At 44.0% G+C, this 17925-nt stretch overlaps 1 protein-coding gene across 1 annotated transcript in view; it reads right to left on the bottom strand.

Moving 5' to 3' along the window:
- NEK9 (NIMA related kinase 9) overlaps window positions 1–17432 on the bottom strand; it is a 33087-nt gene extending 15655 nt beyond the window's left edge. The window contains exons 1-8 of the mRNA XM_025200776.1: window positions 17255–17432; window positions 13507–13562; window positions 12581–12651; window positions 8849–8954; window positions 6576–6707; window positions 5847–5957; window positions 5160–5224; window positions 4016–4066 (exon numbers count right to left, since the gene is read on the bottom strand). Coding sequence (XP_025056561.1) covers window positions 4016–4066; window positions 5160–5224; window positions 5847–5957; window positions 6576–6707; window positions 8849–8954; window positions 12581–12651; window positions 13507–13562; window positions 17255–17297 — 635 coding nt within the window. The 5' untranslated portion in view covers window positions 17298–17432. The remainder of the gene's footprint in view (window positions 1–4015; window positions 4067–5159; window positions 5225–5846; window positions 5958–6575; window positions 6708–8848; window positions 8955–12580; window positions 12652–13506; window positions 13563–17254) is intronic.
- Between the last annotated feature and the right edge of the window lie 493 nt (window positions 17433–17925).

Genomic DNA, 17925 nt, shown 5'->3' with positions numbered 1-17925 from the left:
CACAGAATTAATTGCAAGGCACTGTTCTCTACATCTCCCAACTGCATTTCTGGCCACATGAACGTGGCGTCCAGGGACCCGGCCAGAAGGCATATCATATTTATTGGTGACATTATCAGCTACACTGACCAAAAAACCCCCAATAATGTTAATTTTCCCTTTATCAGTGCTGATCCCATATGGCGCAGATATATCAGTGCACCTCTAATGACAAGTAATGCAACTCCATGAAGAGCTTGCCCAACACTTTCTAATTTGTGAGGGGAAAAAAAAAGAAAAGAAAATCAAACTATATAACAATTCACCAGCAGAAAAAATGATCTGCTACAGTCACCTGCTATGTACATTAGAAAAGATTCCAGAACTCATCCACAATCCCAGGTTTATGAAAGACTGTCACAAAATTCAAACAACTGGTAGTCAAATTGCTCCCAAGTAGCATGGTTCCCCTGGACAGTGATTACAATGTCCTGAGGATGCTAGGTACCTGCTCTGACCACCACCCCACCCTCTGATCATTTTGTTTTACAGGCACAGGCACTCTCAACAGAAAGTAAATTAGTCTCTGAGGATGAGAGTTTGTCACATGATTTTTACTAAAAAACCCCCACAAACAAACCATGGATTATTCGCAGTTCTTTTGCAAGGGGGGGATTAGTGTTAATCCTTACCTCCTTAATTGTGTTCTTCTCCTCTCCCTACAATCACAATTCTCTCTAAAACAGCTGGGGTAGAATTTCAAGTTATCTGAGCACAAAACACTCTCTCCTACCGTCCACTTCTACACACACACACACACAAAGGAGATTCTCAGACAAACACTTTGTTACAGCTACTGAAAATAAAAATCCAGCACCCCTCAAACGACTGCTAAGTTTTTTATTGCTTATAAAATGTTACAAGCTAGAAAAACCAGAAAACTTATAGTTAATTTTCTAGTAACAATATTAACGTTGTCACTATTCCATTTTAGCACTAGTTTTCGAACACTGAAGAAGGACAGACTCTCTAGTCTTCCTTAGTTTACAGACTAGCTGAAACACAAGCCACTCATGATATAAAGGTGGTGATTTGACCTTCTTCTGGTATACTCAACCACTTACACATTCAAGGATAGCCAGCTTCTAATATCTGGTCCTTTAAAAAGCCTAAATCCAATGTTGCCACTTTGGCCTGAAGAGTCCAGTCTCCACTCACTACTCTCCCTTCCAACTGTCCTAGAAACATATCACAGCCCATCATAATTGCCCTCTCAATGCCAGCCTGAGATCCAAAATGGATTTGTCAAGGGCAAATAATTCTTTATTTCTTTGTATGACAAGGTAATGAGCCTTTTGGATGGGCATGTCTCAGCTTCTCACATAACATCCTTATAAGCAAGCTGATGAAGTGTGGGGTAGATGAAACTACTATACAGAGGTTGTTTAACTAATTGGATAATCATACTCAAAGAACAGCCATTAGCGATATCAAGAGACATCAAGTTGGGTTTCCCAGGAATTTGTCTTGGGTCCAGTACTATTCAATATTTTCATTAAATTACTTTGAGGATGGAAATCTGCAGACAGCACCAAACTGGGAGGCATAGTGGATGCTTTGGAGAACAGGATTAGGATTCAAAACAACCTCGATAACCTGGTTCAAATTAAATTGAATGAAGTTCTGTAAGGACAAAAGCCAAGCAACATACTTGGGAAGGGACAGTCAAATACACAAATACAAATTTGGGAATGACTGGTTTGACTGCAGCACTATGGAAAAGGATCTCAGGTTTATAGTGGATCACCAACTGAGTATAAACAAATCAACCATGCACTGTAATATCATTGCAAAAAAGCAAGCAGCCTATTGGGATGTATTAACAGGGAAGTTAACAGGCAAGTCAAGGGAAGTGACTTCAACTCTAGCTGGCGCTAGCGTGGCCTCATCTTGGATACTGGGACAAATTGTAAGGAGTCCAGAGGAGAGCAATAAAATGACCAGAAGTGTAATGAAAATGACATATGAAGAAAGGCCAGAATAATGGAGCTTATTTAGCCTACAGAAGAGAAGACTGAGGGCAGATTGCATAACAATCTTCAGATACGAAAAAAGATTATTATAAAGAGAATGGTGATTAAATTGCTCTCCATATCCACTGGGACAGTACAAGAAACAATTAAATTAAATTCCAACACAGGAAATGTAGGTTGGAAAGTAGGAAGAACTTTCTCATTTTGAGGGTGGTTAAGCAATGGAACAGATTTCCTAAAGAGGCTGTGGACTCTCCATCACTGAATGTTACATACAGATTAGTCAAATATTTGTCTGACATGATTCTACAGGAAGGATCCTGCCTTGAGCGCACGGCTGGACTACATGACCTCCTGAGCCTTTACCAGCCCCATTTTTCTATAAGGCTATCCATTTTTCTATGAACCTCAAAACACAAACAACTCCTCAACCTGTCTACAAGCCCTAAGTACTCAGACACCCAAACTGATAGGAATTCATTCTAACTCCTGTCCATGAAGAAGGAAGGTCAGAAGGAACATATAGACTAGTGATTCTCCACTGGGGTAACGCTAAATCCTCTGAAGGGTATCTCAAGGTGTGAAAAGATTAAAGGCATTTTTAGACATGTGTGATGCAGCCCAAGCGCTTTTGAAAGCACCTGGCACTGCATCACATATATTTATATAAATGGCAAAATGCACTGGGAAAATGGCAGTGGTGCGCTTTTGAACTAAAACACCTTCCATGTTATGTTCCAATAATCCCTACCTTCCATGTGTTTTAGTTCAAAAGCACGCCACTGCCATTTCCCCAGCACTGACACACAGCTTGCCGTTTATACAAATGCATGTGACGCAGTGCTGGGTGCAATTAATCGAGTCTGCTCCAACACACTGGATCACTGGTGCATCACAGCATGAAAACTTATGTGCATAAATTCCCTAAGAGGATAGTCTAAGTAGATAAGTACAGGCTCAGGCTTGTCCCTGACTGGTCAATCTCCCCCAGCCACTGCCCAGCCCCTCTGCAGGGAGGTAAGCACTGCAATTTATAAAATTACTTTTTGAAGTTAGGTGCCACACAATTCACACACAAGTTACAGAGGTGTGCCCTGAAGTCAGTGAGACGTGCCTCAAGCCCAGCAAGGGGTGCCTTGAGTCCAAAAAGGTCAAGAACAGACTGTTGCTGGCCACCTCCTAATGCCACCACTCTACCTTTTCCTTCAAGTCATTCACAAAGTCAAGCCACATAACAAAGTAACCTGAGGAATAGAGATGTACACTGGTGACCTGTTTTTCTCAGCTGTATATTGCTCCAGCAAGACAGATAAATGTAACATGCCACTAACTGTGTGACTGATTTCAAAGACAGAAATCCATTCACTCTCCACTTAAACGGAGATCCCCTCCTATCTTTACACCTAATAAGCCTGAAAAGAGGCTAAGAGATTATAATGAGATTATAATCTCATACACCGATCAGACCACTGTGGAATTCACCTTTCAGCAGGGAGACTATAGTTGTGCAAGATACCACATCATCTCCACATATAGGTAGAGGAAAGACCAAATATCAGGGCAAAGCTGTAGGAATTCCCTAAATTTCAAGCATTTAAATTTCTCCTAAACTAGGACACTTTGTTACAACGGTCATCCACAGACTGAATCATGTTAAGTACGGCATAAAATGATCACAGATCATAATCCTGTTGCCTGGATTAGCTTTTGTGACCCCTTTGTCACTATGGGTTTACTACCTGTTTGCCTCCCCTAGTACTGCCCCCACCTCCCTCCCTCCTTTTTGTATTCAAAGCATTTGCTCTTTGATACACTGCTCTATGCATGTCCTTTCACAGCATCTGATTAAGCGAACTCAGGCTCACAAAAGCTTATGCATCTCTGATTTAGTTAGCCCAGAGACTCTGGAAGGTACATCACTACCCTACTCTCAGCAACGCTTTTTTTAATCTGAGAAATTTTTATCTACAAGCGTCCATTTAAACAGGCAGCCATGGAATTACCTGTGTCGTTTGTTTGGCCCATTAAGCAGTGTAACCTTCTCTTCCATCTCCCTGACACAGAGGGGAAAAAAAAGAAAGGTTATAAAAAACAGTGAGTTATTGTATCCCAAAGCAATTTACAGACTCCACAAACTGAAAAACCATATACAAGGATGACTTCCCTTTCCAATAAATGCTGCTCTCACTGGGGTGGAACAAGATGACTGTTTAATAGAGCACAGCAATAAGCAGTAACAATCAGGATAGAAGTAATCTGTTACAGAGCTAATAAAGCTGCAGGGGGAACATATACACTAGAACTGAAGCACTGAAACAAACACCTTACTTGTGTGAAGAGTGGCCTGGCACTTTTAATTGGGAAAGCAGTATCAAGACTTCAGTTTTATGCATCTTCCTAAAGATGGTATATTCAGAAAAACACCACTCTGTGGTACTATTCTGAAGACTGGCTACCAGTAAAAAAAACCCAAAAAACCAACCAAACAAACAAAAAAACCCCAAAAAACACAAAAAACAAAAAAAAACCCACTTGAGTCCAAGTAAATAGGTCTACTACCATGAGGATGGCCAAAGCATGACTCAGACTGTCCAATGTCACAGCCCACAGCCACCCTATCATATGAATAAGAGAGCCCAGTCTCTGTAGATTAGTTGGACTATCAGTGTTCTGGGGAAGGAGCTATCATATTGTTCTCTTTGTACAGTGACCAGCCTAATAGCAGTCTTGGTCCAGGACTGGGACTACAAGGTGTTATGATTGAATAACAATAACAAATGGCAGAAACAAATTCTTAACCAGGCCATTTAAGTCACTACAGAGGAGCACATGTTAAAACCTCCAGGCTCTTGAACAAAGAGGGGTAGCCTACAGAGGACCAGAGTTGCAAATAACTACTAATAGTGGTACATTTTCATTACAGGTCTCCAAAGAAGGGCGAAGAGAGAAAACCCAGGACTGGGCTTGATACATCAGATGCAGGAGATGATAAAAGGTCCTTTATAATGACTCTACAAGTGCCCAAGAGATGTCACTCCAAAGAGTTAACTTGGGAAGCACCAAAGTAACTCCTCTGCACAAGGCAGCCCCATTGTTCCTCCTAACACCCATGACTCAATCAGGTCTGAGGTAAGAACATCTGGTTACCTCCTGCGTTTGCTGAGAAGGGGGTGTTCAAGCAGCTCATCTGCAGTGGGTCTCTTCTCAGGATCCTGAAAGAGGTGAGCAACAGGTCATTCCCTAGGGAAAGGGTCATTATCTACAGTGAAATCTTAAAACAGGATAACTCATTCTAGCCCCGCCTGCCTCTTGTGGTACTTCCTTTCAGAATAGAAAAGGGTCACACCACAGTGAAACAAGAGGCTAGCCAAGTGTCTGGAAAATGAAGGGTAAATGCTAGCTTCTTGATTTGCAGACTTGCACGTTCCAAGGATATGAAATGTAACTGTCTCCAAGAAACACTGCAAGGGCAACAAGAGATGCAGTCCAGAGAGCTAGAGCCCAAATAGGCTATTCTGGAAGAATGTTCCATCTCTACAGTGCTGAGATATGGTAACTTCAACTAACTAGCACCTAAAAACAGCATCAAACAGACCCTTCAGCTCCCACAGTCCCATCAGGCTGGGAAAGTATCCAAATGAGGTAGCTTTAGAGAGCAGAAGGAAGGTCAGATCACTCTCACAAACATACTGAGTTGCACAGGCAGCTGCATGTAAGAACCCCTCTTATATCACCAGCCCTCACCCAGCAACACACAGCTCACCAGTTGCCCTCAAAACTGCATGACTGGGGCAGCTGGGTAAAGGATCTGAGAAGAAAATACATCTCACCAACCTGATCGAGGCAGGAGTTCACCATCTGAATCAGCTCCCAGGAGTAGACAGTGGAATCAACCTCCATGGCCCGATTCCCCTGTACAATCTTCACACACAAGTTCAGAGGGTTCTAGGTAGAAACAGTGTGCTACTGTAAAGGAGCTGAACATGCTCAACAGGAGGAGATGCAGGGCGCCTTAGAGGTTTACTGCAGAAACATGCCCTCCTCCTCTTTCCAGTCCCTGTGTGACTAGACTCACCAACAGAAATGCTACATCTGCCATGATCACACCTTGGTGGCAACATCATTTTTTATTCTAAATGACCCATTGAGGGAGGGGAGGGCAGACTCATCTCAGTACTTCAGGTTGTCTCAATGAGAAGGAGTACCCTAGCTGCTCCTCACCCCCAAACTCCAGGGCACTACGCAGCTCTCACTCATTGGAGTTTAGCCTCCACTGACAAGGCAGACAAAGTGACAGCACATAATTTTACCCACTCACACAGGCCTACAGTGACTCTCAGATATATCAGACAGACACACTCCTCTCACAACTGAGGTGGGACCAGGACAACAGGATTTAAACACTGTTTTTGAGACCAATGCTTTCCCTATCCAATTTCTTCATACTCAAACAATCACTGCTCACAAAGAAAAGCAAGAGATAACAAAAGCCACAGGATCAGTGCAGACATTGGAACAACCACCACTAACACAATGGGTTTGTCCCTTGGTATGCAGACTTACTGTGGCATCAAAGGTTCTCTTCAGGGTGAGAAGCTCAAAAACGACACAGCCCACTGCCCAAATATCAGATTTGAAGTTGTATTTCACTCCCTGACAGAGCTCTGGGGACATGTAGTATGGGGTGCCCACCAGCTAGAAAACAAAGAACAGAAAGATGTCAGACACATACCAGCCAGATCCTGGTTTCTGGACTTTACTACCCATGACAGTTATTACAGGCCTACCAAACATTTCCATTGCAAATCCTGTCTGTCATGTGTTTATAAGAAAGCTGAAAACACCTAGCTGCTAGAACTCTGATGTAGCATATAGTGGATATCACTAGTACAGGAACAGGAATTGCAGCCCTTGCCTCCCTTTTTGCTGCCTGACTTGGGAAGGCAAACGAGGGTTCAGAATAGGTCATAAAATGAGGCTCAGCCACCCAGTTAACCCCATCCCCTCCCAACTGTCCTGGGAAGGGTGAGAGAAAATGGATCCAGAAAGTATCTGAAAGCAGATGCCATCTCCAGCTCTAAGCAGTCCTTTATGATTATGGGATGTTGACAAGACAAGGACTGTTCTATTTCAGAATGAAAGGGTCCAGTAGAGTCAAAGGGAGGGATACTTCAATCCCTTCTACTTTCCCATTCCTTCTACTCTACCATCCATTTTCACTTATGCCATATGGTAAGTGCACAATTCTGTGAGCTCTAATCATTGTCAGGTTTAAACTTCAGCCAGATGGGAGACTGGTATGAATGAGAGCATGGCCAGCCTGCTCAAAGCAGCTAAAGAGATTAAAGGAATTTTGCTCAAACTTTCCACTCCTCATTCCATTTGGGTAACAAACCAGCATGGAAATTCCTTGCACAAAAAGTAAATTTCTTGGAAAGTTATGAGCCTGGGAAAAACATGTCATAATTGAAATGATTTTGCTATAGCAGATGCTTCCAGAGACTTTGTACAGTAATGTTATGCTCATGTTTATTATGAGGCTGCATAATGATGTTGATGTTCTGGAAGGAAGTTGACAAATGCTTAATTATACATCCCAAGATGACACCAATAGCAATCATTAAACCTATCAGGGCAGGTACAGGGGAAGTGAGAGTTGGCTAGTGTCCTAACACACACAGCCATTAATGCACTGGGACCTAAAAGACCATCTCCCCTTCCAAGTATGCTATTCACCACAGGAACAGTGGAGCTGGAAGGCCAAGATCCCAGATGACTGCAGCAGACCATTTTCTACATTAGAACTCAGGTTGTGAAATACTCTGCTGGAGAGGACTGGAATGAAACCAGTCTGAAAGCTGACAAAATTGGAAGCTTAAAATTGACCTTTTCTGCAAACCTCTTCCCCAGAAAGGATATTCAGAAAACTAAATCAAAAAGAAAAATTAACATAAATATTGAGACACCCCATTATCTCAGAGACAGGAGTAAAAGCTACCATTTCTCCTGGACACTTTTGCACTCTTTGTGTTTAGTTCAGAGCTCTTATGCTGAAGTGGCAAGTGTTCTAGAGTACATTGACATGACACAATGCAGTCCTGAGCAAACAGATTTAAGCTACCTTGGGTGGAAGAATTAGAGCCACTTTAGTGCAGTGATCTAAGTAGCCCTGCCTTTACTGAGAAAGGGAGGTGGGCAAGCAACTCATCTTTAGTGGGCCTCTCCTCTAGATCCTGAAAAGGTAAGCAAAAAGAGTCTTGGAGAAATGGTTGCCTGCAGATATAGGGGGCTGCACTTGATGGCTGAGAAGGCCTTTTGAAGCAAACAGACCAAGGAAAGCACTGCATTAATGCATATACACTACTTCCAGTTTCAGCTCATTCAGGGCTAGCTTAAGTATCTGCATGTCTGCACTATTTTGCATAGATAAGCCCTCAGAAATGCCATTTATCAGATGCTGGGATGAGAAGCACAGAACTCCTTTAATACAGCCACATTTTATATTTCAAGAAACATGTTCCAAATATTGCTTTGAGCATGTAGCCTATTGCTACTCTTCAATCACCAGCCTGGAAATGAGACATGTCTCCAAAAAATAAATTTCAGCAATGAACATACTGACATTTCCCCAGGGCAGGGGAAAGTAGCAAAATAGTTGGTTACTCTCAAAAACTACTGAGATTAACAAGGATGTGGAGAGGGAAGGAAAGATCACACAAGGTAAATGGCAGGAAAATTGCAATGTCCTAGCTCTGCCCCCCAGAAAACATCCATCAGACATTGAAGAGGTGGAGACAACGCCATTAATTCAAAAGACAAAACAAATAGATACTCACAGTCTCAGCCATGGAATACTCAGAGTTCAACTTCTTTGCTAACCCATAATCTCCCAGTTTAATCAGGTTTGCCTTGGTTAAGAAGATATTTAATGTTTTGATATCCCTAGAAGGAGAAAGAAAAGAATCATTAGAAAAACATGCCTGGATTTCAGTCATCAGAATTTGGAGTGAACACACACTACCATCCCTTCTGTCTTGGTCCTGAAACAGTTGTCTTTACTGTACCAGAACTGATTTTCTCCTCTTCGTACATGAAGTTCTCCCAGTGTTGCAGAGACTGAGAAGATCTCATCCTAAACTGCCTACCAGCTATGTTATCATACACACAGACACAGAAAAATAACATGTTCATCCTTCGGATCCCAATGTACAAGCCACAGACCAAGTGCAGTTCTTTCCCCTCTGAACCCACTCTCCAGTGAAGGCCATTAAAAAGCTTTATTTTTTGCCATTTCTATCAGCAGCCAAGGGCAGGGCATCTCTGACTTCACCAAAAAAAAGTTATTAATACATTCTAATACAAACACACTGGAAGATCAAACCCTAGGGCCTAGCTGTTAAACAGACCATCCCCACTCTTACCCTGCTCAGGCTTTTGGGAACAGACAAGCTATACATTCATTCTAGAAAGTCAAAAGATTCCCTCAGCTATGAAGAAAGTTAAATTCCAGAACTCAGTGAGAGCACACAACCCCTGACAAACTATTCTACATTTAGAGCACTGCACACCGATATTAGTACCTGGAACTGTAAAGAGGAAGTCACTGCAATCCATGAACTGTGGGTGTTACATGCCCCCCAGGGCCAGCATTTCTAAACAAATGCCCCACAATGTACCAGCAAACATTTCCAAGAACAGCTCCAGACAACCCCAAGCAAAGGAGAACACTGCATTTATCCAGTAGGCTATGTCCCTCTGGATAACCACAGAGAAGCATGGCTGCCCTGACATCCTCAAGACTGCCACTGAACAGCACAGCCCCACCCCCTGCATCCACACCAGCTCCACGAGGCCAAGCCTGAAAATGAAGCAATGTGGTCGCTTCATGGGAGCTCCCCTCCATTGTGCTCAAGCATGCTGGAGAAAGATCTTGAGGGGAGCAGTAGAGGCTCCCTCACAGCAGCACCATCTTGTTTCTGCATACGGTGCCCACAGAGCAGGGCCAGTGGGTCAGGTCGTTGCTGTGTGGCTGCAGGGTCAAGAGTGCAGGGGTAGCCGTGCAGATGTATCTTCTGGTAATGTGTGCAGTGGGAGGAAAGAGCTTCAAACATTCAAAAACAAATTCAGCGCAGCACCCAAGGAACAATGGGGGCACTGACATCCCTCAAGACTAGAGACGCACCGATACACGATATCAGATCAGCACCAATATAAAGAAAATTTCTGTACTGGAAATTGGCCCAATGTGGCCAATAATTTGTCTAATAAATGCCCATGCATGCACATAGCCGCAGTGCAGCACGTAGGCAGTAAGGAGCAGAGCCAGCAGTGTGGAGTACTGCATACAGCTGGTAAGTCTGGTGTGGTAGAAGGGCAGATCAAGGCCCCCTGCAGTAAGGGAGGGTGCGGGGCTGGGGTTAGGGTTGGGGCTGGGACTACCCAACCGAAGCCAGGGTGGGCATGGGATGGAGGTGCGGCTCTCACTGGCTGCATGCGGCTCATCCAGTTCTCATCTGGCAGCTCCTGCCGCTTGTCCAGGAGGGAATGGGGTAGGGGGTGGCATGTGCCCCCAGATCTGCCTGGCAAGGAAAAGCCCGGCCCCAGTCTGCCCCACGCAGATCTGGGGGCACATGCCCATCCCACCCCCATGAGTGGACGGAGCAGCAGCGGGAGCCACCAAACGAGCTGCACACAGTGGCAGGAGCCACCCCACCCCCTCTTCCCATGCCCCTCTGATGAGCCACACCTGTCTCACCCCAGCCCCAGCCCACCCTGCCCCACACAGATCCGGGGGATACATGCCCCTGCCTCCTAGACAAGCTGCTTGTGGCTCTGTCCCACACCTCTCACTGCCCTGGCTGGTCAGCAACTGCCCCTGCCCCAGCCCCATTCCCTCCCTCTCCGCAGGTGCCTTGATCTGCATCCCCACTTCCCTCCCAACTAACCAGCTGGACACAGCTCCTCAAGCTGAAGAGCTGTGTATCGGAAATCAGATCAGTACTGGCCGATATGCCTCCTTAAAAACTGGCTATTGGTATTGGCCCCCAAAATCTCTATCAGTGTACCCCTACTCAAAACTGTGACCCTCACTGTCATGTTGGACAGCAGAGAGGTGCTCTAACTGAGTCCATGGAGTAGGGCTATCGTTACCAAGCAGCAGAGAGCATCACATCTGCCATTAATAAAAAAACAAAACAAAACCCCAAAACAAGAAAACCCCAAAACCCAAAATGGGCAGCTGGCAAAAAAACTCCCAAATGATTCTCCTAATGAAGGTTACTCAGGTGGATGTATCCAATATGTATAAAATGGAACAAATTGTGATATGGTAGGACCCAAATACTTCACAAGGACAGGTCCCCAACTCAGCTCTGATGAGGGTTTGAGAAGTAACATGTACAGAGTCACAGCAAACAGCTAGGCAGAACTCCTGAGGGACTCCAGCTATTTTCAGAGGCTTTTAATTTCAAAGGGCACTGCTCCTTCAATCAGCTGTGCAAGACTGTGGATAAGCTACAGGTGAGTGGAGGAGAGGCACTCTCAAGTAAAAGTTGCAGCAAACAGTTATGAATTAAATGGGTTGCAAATCACCCAGATACAAATGACTGGGCTCTCCTGTATAGATGTGTTTCATGAGGACCGTGCTGCAAAGGCAAAATGCAACACACCAACTTTGCTGAACATGCACATCACACTTCATCCTGGGAATAGTAATTTTTGCAGCCCATACCACTACCTTAAATAGGAGATGCATTACAAAACTCATGAGCCTTGTCATTTTGCCCATGCCTTGGCCACTCCTGACATACAGAGTAGGTAGCAACTTGTCTCATTCCTCAAAAATGGGCAAAAAAAACCCTATTTCCTCCTTTTATCAGACAGAATGTGACGACTGTCATTATAGAGGCCAGTGATGCACTGAAATAATAGGCCAAGGAAATAGAGCTGAACCAAACCCAGGATAATTGTGTCATATGTTCTGGCCACGTGACAAGTGTGGATGCCACAGTGATGCGCCAATCAGACTATGCTTCTATTAGCTCACAGAAATAACATCACAGATTTAACAACATCACATAAGATCATGCATCATTCTCCAGATGGAGACAGTTGCTGGTGAGGCAGAAACTATCTCAATCCTGCTTCACTTAGGAAACATCTGTTTTTTGGCTCAAACAGTCAGAGGCCAGTTTACTCCCTTCTTATCTGGACTTTTTACTAATTAATTCAGATTTCAGACTTCCCCAGAGAGCAGATGACAGATGCAGCACAGGCTAGCCAGAAAGACTGCTTTCTAGTTCATTATATAGAGCTGATGATGCTGCTTTTAACCTAAACAAAACTCATGGATGATGGGGGTCTTTAATCCAGGGAGATCCAGCTAGGCTCAACGCAAGGAAACTTTCCAAAGGGACAAACAGGCACACGCCAATTTCCCTTCTTCCCATGCCTCACCTCAGCTAGGGGCAGGCTGCTCCAAAAGTAAGAACACCGAGTTCTCAGAGGGATTCTGTCCTCTGACACAAGTTCCACAGGCTCACACTAGCCTCTTTACATGTAACACCTACCTATGAAGGATTCCAGCTCTATGGATGCAGCTCACCGCTGATGCAATCTGAAACAGGTACCACAGCACCATCTGCAGAGGGAGGAACAAAAGCTGTATGTGAGACTGCAAAACAAACACCACTCTCCTTGAAAGCTAAAGCATGAGGACCTGAAGACAGTCAGCAGGGAAACCACTGGCCAGATGTTCTTTGAGAGAGACATCTTTATCAGTCCCCTAAAAGAGGATGGGGATCGATTACAACAGGGAACCTACACAAAATCATTTGATCAAATAAATGTCAAGACATACTGTGATCAGTACCACAGTAATCAGTAACTTGGCAGCTAATGGGGAAATCCAGGATGGGGGTGTCTTATGAATCTTTAACTTGGACCATGTAAGCCTTTCCATGATCCATAAAGCCCTTAGGTTCAGTATATGAACAGGTAAGTGTGAGGGATCTTTGAATACCGTGGGAGGTGGATGGCATGAGTGTGGATAATTAATGGGAAGTGAAATAGAGTAACGAAGAATAGTCCAGGAAAATGCCTATGGCAAGACAAGCTCGTAATGCCAATAAAGAATTAGTCATACTTGGAAAAGACCCTGTGAAAGGCCAAGAGTTGAGAAGAGCAATAACCAGAATAGAAAGCAGAAGGGGTGATTTAAGTGAGGTTCTCAAAGCCTCTCCTTTCATTATTTCTCCCTAGTTCATTATTTAGAGATATCCACAGCCTGAAAGAAAGTCTTCCTGATGCTACATAACTGCTTTAGACATCTAAGAGGCAGGACTACAGCACAAAGAATACCCATAGAGACTCTTGACTAGGGTAGAGGAATGCCAATGTTATGGAAATTAGTTAAGGTATCAATACTTAAGATAACGGGACATGTTTGACAGCACTAAGCCCTGCCCCACCACTCTCCTCAAATAGTCTAAATTACCTCTTCTTCAAACAGCTGGTCTTTCTGCCTCAGGATCTTATCATAGAGGTTCCCTCCTGTAATTAAAAGTGAAAGAAAAGCACAACCTGGTTAATGGGGGTAATTACTCTGCTAATGTATAGTTGGGAAACCTGCTGGATGCCTGAAGCCTCTATAAAGGAAACCGCTTTCCCTCTGTGCCCTTCACTCAGACTCTGCAGGAGCTTCCAAAACAAAGTTCTCCTCCAAAATACACCCTTCTTCCCTCTAAAAATAGACTGGGCATGTCAAAAGTCAGATAGGGATTGTTTTTTTGAGCACCAGCTTCAATCTGTTCTAAGAGGTGGCCCTGAATTAAATGACAGCACTCCCTTAACCCTTTACCTCCCAGCATTTCCTGGAACAGGCAGACCTTTCTACCTTGCACAAGAAAACAGACTAGATTCTCCTGCACAAGAACCTCAAAACAAAAATTACAGCCACTTCAGAGAGCAGCAGTAATTGCAGCCCCATCCTCCCAAATCAAGCTTACCCCCCTTGCACCCAGCCTTCTACCTCTATGATCATCAAGTGTCCTGATGAAGGACAAACAGACTTGACACTGGCAATCCAACTAGAACAGCTTTCTTCATCAATAGTCACTGTCAGCCTCTGCAAGCTGCTTAGCAATCCCAGTGAAGAAAGCTGAAGCACAAGAGCTACAAGAAATCATGAACAAAGTAGCCTGCAGCACCCAGTGAGCAAGAACAGGCTCCCAAACAGACCAGCACCTTCCCAGCAAGTGGCAAATCTCTAATCTCATCCTGCTACCGTCTCAGTCCTCCATGATCATGTATTCATGTCCCAAGGTTATTATGGTCAATAGAATGGAACAGACCCAGTAGGCTGCCTTTCCATCCCCAGAGGTACAGAGCAGGATATTTCCTACAGATTCAGTTTGTCTTGATAGCAGCTTACTGATATATCAGAGTGCATCAGGAGCTCGGTGAACAACTGTTCACTAGGGCACCCCGGGGAAGACCAGAACCAATGGGTACAAACTCCTGGAAGGCTGCTTCAGGTTTAATACCAGGAAAAACTCCTTCAGAGTCAGGGTGTCCAGACTATGGAATAAATTCCCTCCAGAGGTGGTGGAGGTTTTCAAGAGGAGACCCTCTCATCTAATCCAAGTTGTCGTCCTGCCTAGAGCAGGGGGGATGGACCCGATGATCTACAGCCCCTAACAATCTATGGATCTATGAAAACCTATATGGATATGTCCACAGAGGTTCTTCACTTCCCTTGAGAAGACATCCTGTATTAAGAGTCCCATTTTCCCCCAGTTATACCCTGCAATGCTCTGGACAGTTTCTCTCCCAGCCATGTTCACATGTTTACATTATTTTAAAACACTTTTTCCTACTCCTGAGTAAGTCAAGACAAGCTATTAATCTCTAGCTCTTCTTTTGCTTTAGAGAATAAACCTTCCAGCCCTTACCCATAATCATCTCCAGTGCAATCTCAACAAACATTCATAAGGAAACAAATCACTTCCTTATTTATATGATGCTGCTGTGCACATACAGGCCAAAAAGCATGCTAGCTTTTTTTGCATACATCAAGTTTATGGCTGGCTTGTTCACCACTATCAGACCAAACTCCCTCTTCCCTGCTCTTTCTTCAGTGATTATGTCTGCCTATAAAGTATGTGTCAAAGTATTTTCCACATATTATTATTAACTGGCACTCTTCCAGGAAGAATCTGGCTTTTCTGCTATTGATATGTGCCCATACAATGTCTCTATCCTACAGCTTTTCCATCCATAAAATGGGGGAAAAAAATCACTTGTAAACCCCCTTAAAAGGTGTTATAAAGAAGACAGGTATTCTTCATGTGCTTTTTTGTCCATGTTTTATTTCCACAAATTATTTGATCGTTTCTAACACAATCTTGTCTAAAAATTTAATCTAATATCTCTTACAGTGAAACGTGACTGAAAAAATACAAGTAGCAAAACACACCTATATCCTAAGCCACATTCTCAGCCCACAACCATGGTCTCTCCTCAACCCCACTGTGTACCCTAACCTGCTGGGCCTGAAGATCCCAGTCTACTGTAGTTGAAATATTTTTCTCTTCCTATGCCAGATAATTCAAGTAAAGCTGGAGAGTCCCCAAATAAAACAATTCACTGAGAGTGTGTGAATGAATGTGTGCAACTGGACAGATACAGTCCTTCTCCATCCCCTCCAATCAATTTATACTGGCCCCAAATTGAGACTCTTAATGCTTTCCTTCTCTTATGCTGGACTCCAGCCTACCTCCAAACAAAGTGCAGCAGACCCAAGGGGCTGGAAAGGCCTGGCCATCCTTGCCTGCTCTCTACAAAAGATTCTTGTGCAGGTGCCTCCCTCTGCCAGTAACACCTCAGGTGGAGTCCTCACCCTTTCCACAGTGGCAGTATGAGGGAATTCTACCAGAGAATGCAGTAAATTCTGATTAATTTGCCCACAGTTTAATTCACTGCTATGGTTTAATTTGATGCTGTTCCGCTCCCTGCCAGCCTTCCTCCCCACCAATTATCAATTCCTGGTTATTGGTCACTGCTGGATAATTTGCCATTATTTGCATTCCCTTTGAAATGGCACACTAATCAGTGTTTACTATAATGATCTACTGGTGCAACAGGACTAAAGCTCTTCACTGGACTGGTCGCACTCTATCTGTATAAACACACACACACAGGTTGTAGTGCTCCTTGCTCTAAGACATGGAGATAGTAGCTCTACATACATACCTTCCTCCTCCCATTAGCTGTAGCTGGGCTACACATAACAATGGCATCTTCCCACTTCCCTGTCCCCAACTGGGATCAGTCTCTCTGCAGACTTGGGAAACTATCAGTGCACCGAACTATACCCAATTCAAGTTTGGAAGATTCTCATTACAACCATAATGGCTAGAAGCATTTATCTCCGAAATGGCAGAGACTGCAGAAGCTGATGGCACTGACCAGTAGAAGTTCCTACTCAGCCTGGACAAGTGGATTTTCACGCTCTAGTTCTAACTATCAAATGAAAGGAGTCTTGAAAAAGACATGATTTTTTTTCTGACTACAATCCTAAAATAAAGTCACAACCTGAACAACCTGTCTTTCCCTGCTGCATCCTAGTTTGTATGTATATGCAAAAGTGTGAAAGAGCTGTGTATTAGAAATACCCTGCTTATATTGTTTCATCTACTCATAATGTTCCAGAAACTGGACAGTATCTGGAACACCCTGTACTGGGCATTTCTCTCGTTGGCATCTCCCAAACAGGCCAACACGAAAGAGCTCTCAACCTCCTCTTTGCTAGCTGCACTGCAGGGTTTGGCTCCATCCCTCTCCCCTCTAGAACATCATTTCCCAAACTTTTTCACCTCACAGCACACTTACCTAAATAAAAAAGCACTGCAGCACACTAAAAAAGCACGAGGAGCAGGGGGGGCGGAGGGTGGCACACGGCCAGCTGGATGCATTTTAGGCTAGAGCCATGTCCCCTGCCTGGCTGGAGCTACACTCCGCATCTGTCTGTGTCCGCAGCAGCAGCAGGTAGGGGTCATGGCTCCAGCCCAAAAGGCCGTGGCACACCTGGACATGCCTGACAGCACATGTGCCGCAGCACACTGGTTGGGAAACGCTGCTCTAGATGATATACAAGAAATACACCTGACCTCCAGCAGCTTCTTGAGAAGGGCAACAGAGGTGCATGGCAGCCTCCCATTTCTAAGTGGGAATGAGAACCTCACCATTACAGTACTCCAGCTCGATCAGCAGCGTGGTGTTATCCATGAAGTGATTGTAGTAGGCAATGATGTTGTCATGATGCAACAGAGCAAGGATAACAATTTCATTCAAAGCATCACGACGTTCCTTTTCTGACAGCCGGGTCAGATCCACCTCCTTCCAAACTACAAGCGAGTCATCCTGAAACACAAGAAATGACTTTTTAATTAAAATACGTTGCTGGGAAGAGGAGAGAACAACATGTGCCCTTATGGCAGGAAATTAAGTGTCCAAGAAAAGTACAGACTTTCTACTTTTTTATTTATACACGCACAGATTTCAAACAAAGATTCACCCCAAAATTAATTTTCAGCTTCCTTGCTCCTGAATAGTGACATGTAGCTGTTTTTTCAGCTGTCTGTCAACCACTCTTTGAAAAAGAAAGTAGAGCCTTTGCAGAGGAAAGGTTTCTTGGGGTTTTGTTTCTGCCTTGAACAAATCCAAACACATTCTGCATTCAATAATAAAAATTATTTGGTTCCACCCCCATGTAGGAAGAATGGCTGTCAGAACCTCTCAGCTTCCTCCCAGGAAAGACACAGGGAATTACAAAGAATTTACCCTTGTAGAAGCTAAGGAATCAAACTGCCCATCTATTAGATCAGTCTATCAACATTTGTGGTGAAGTCACTGC

The sequence above is a fragment of the Alligator sinensis genome, unplaced genomic scaffold (assembly GCF_000455745.1).
Source record: "Alligator sinensis unplaced genomic scaffold, ASM45574v1 scaffold280_1, whole genome shotgun sequence".
Classification (NCBI taxonomy): Eukaryota; Metazoa; Chordata; order Crocodylia; family Alligatoridae; genus Alligator; species Alligator sinensis.
Note: the sequence above shows the minus strand (reverse complement) of the source record. Positions and strands in the feature narration are given on the sequence as shown.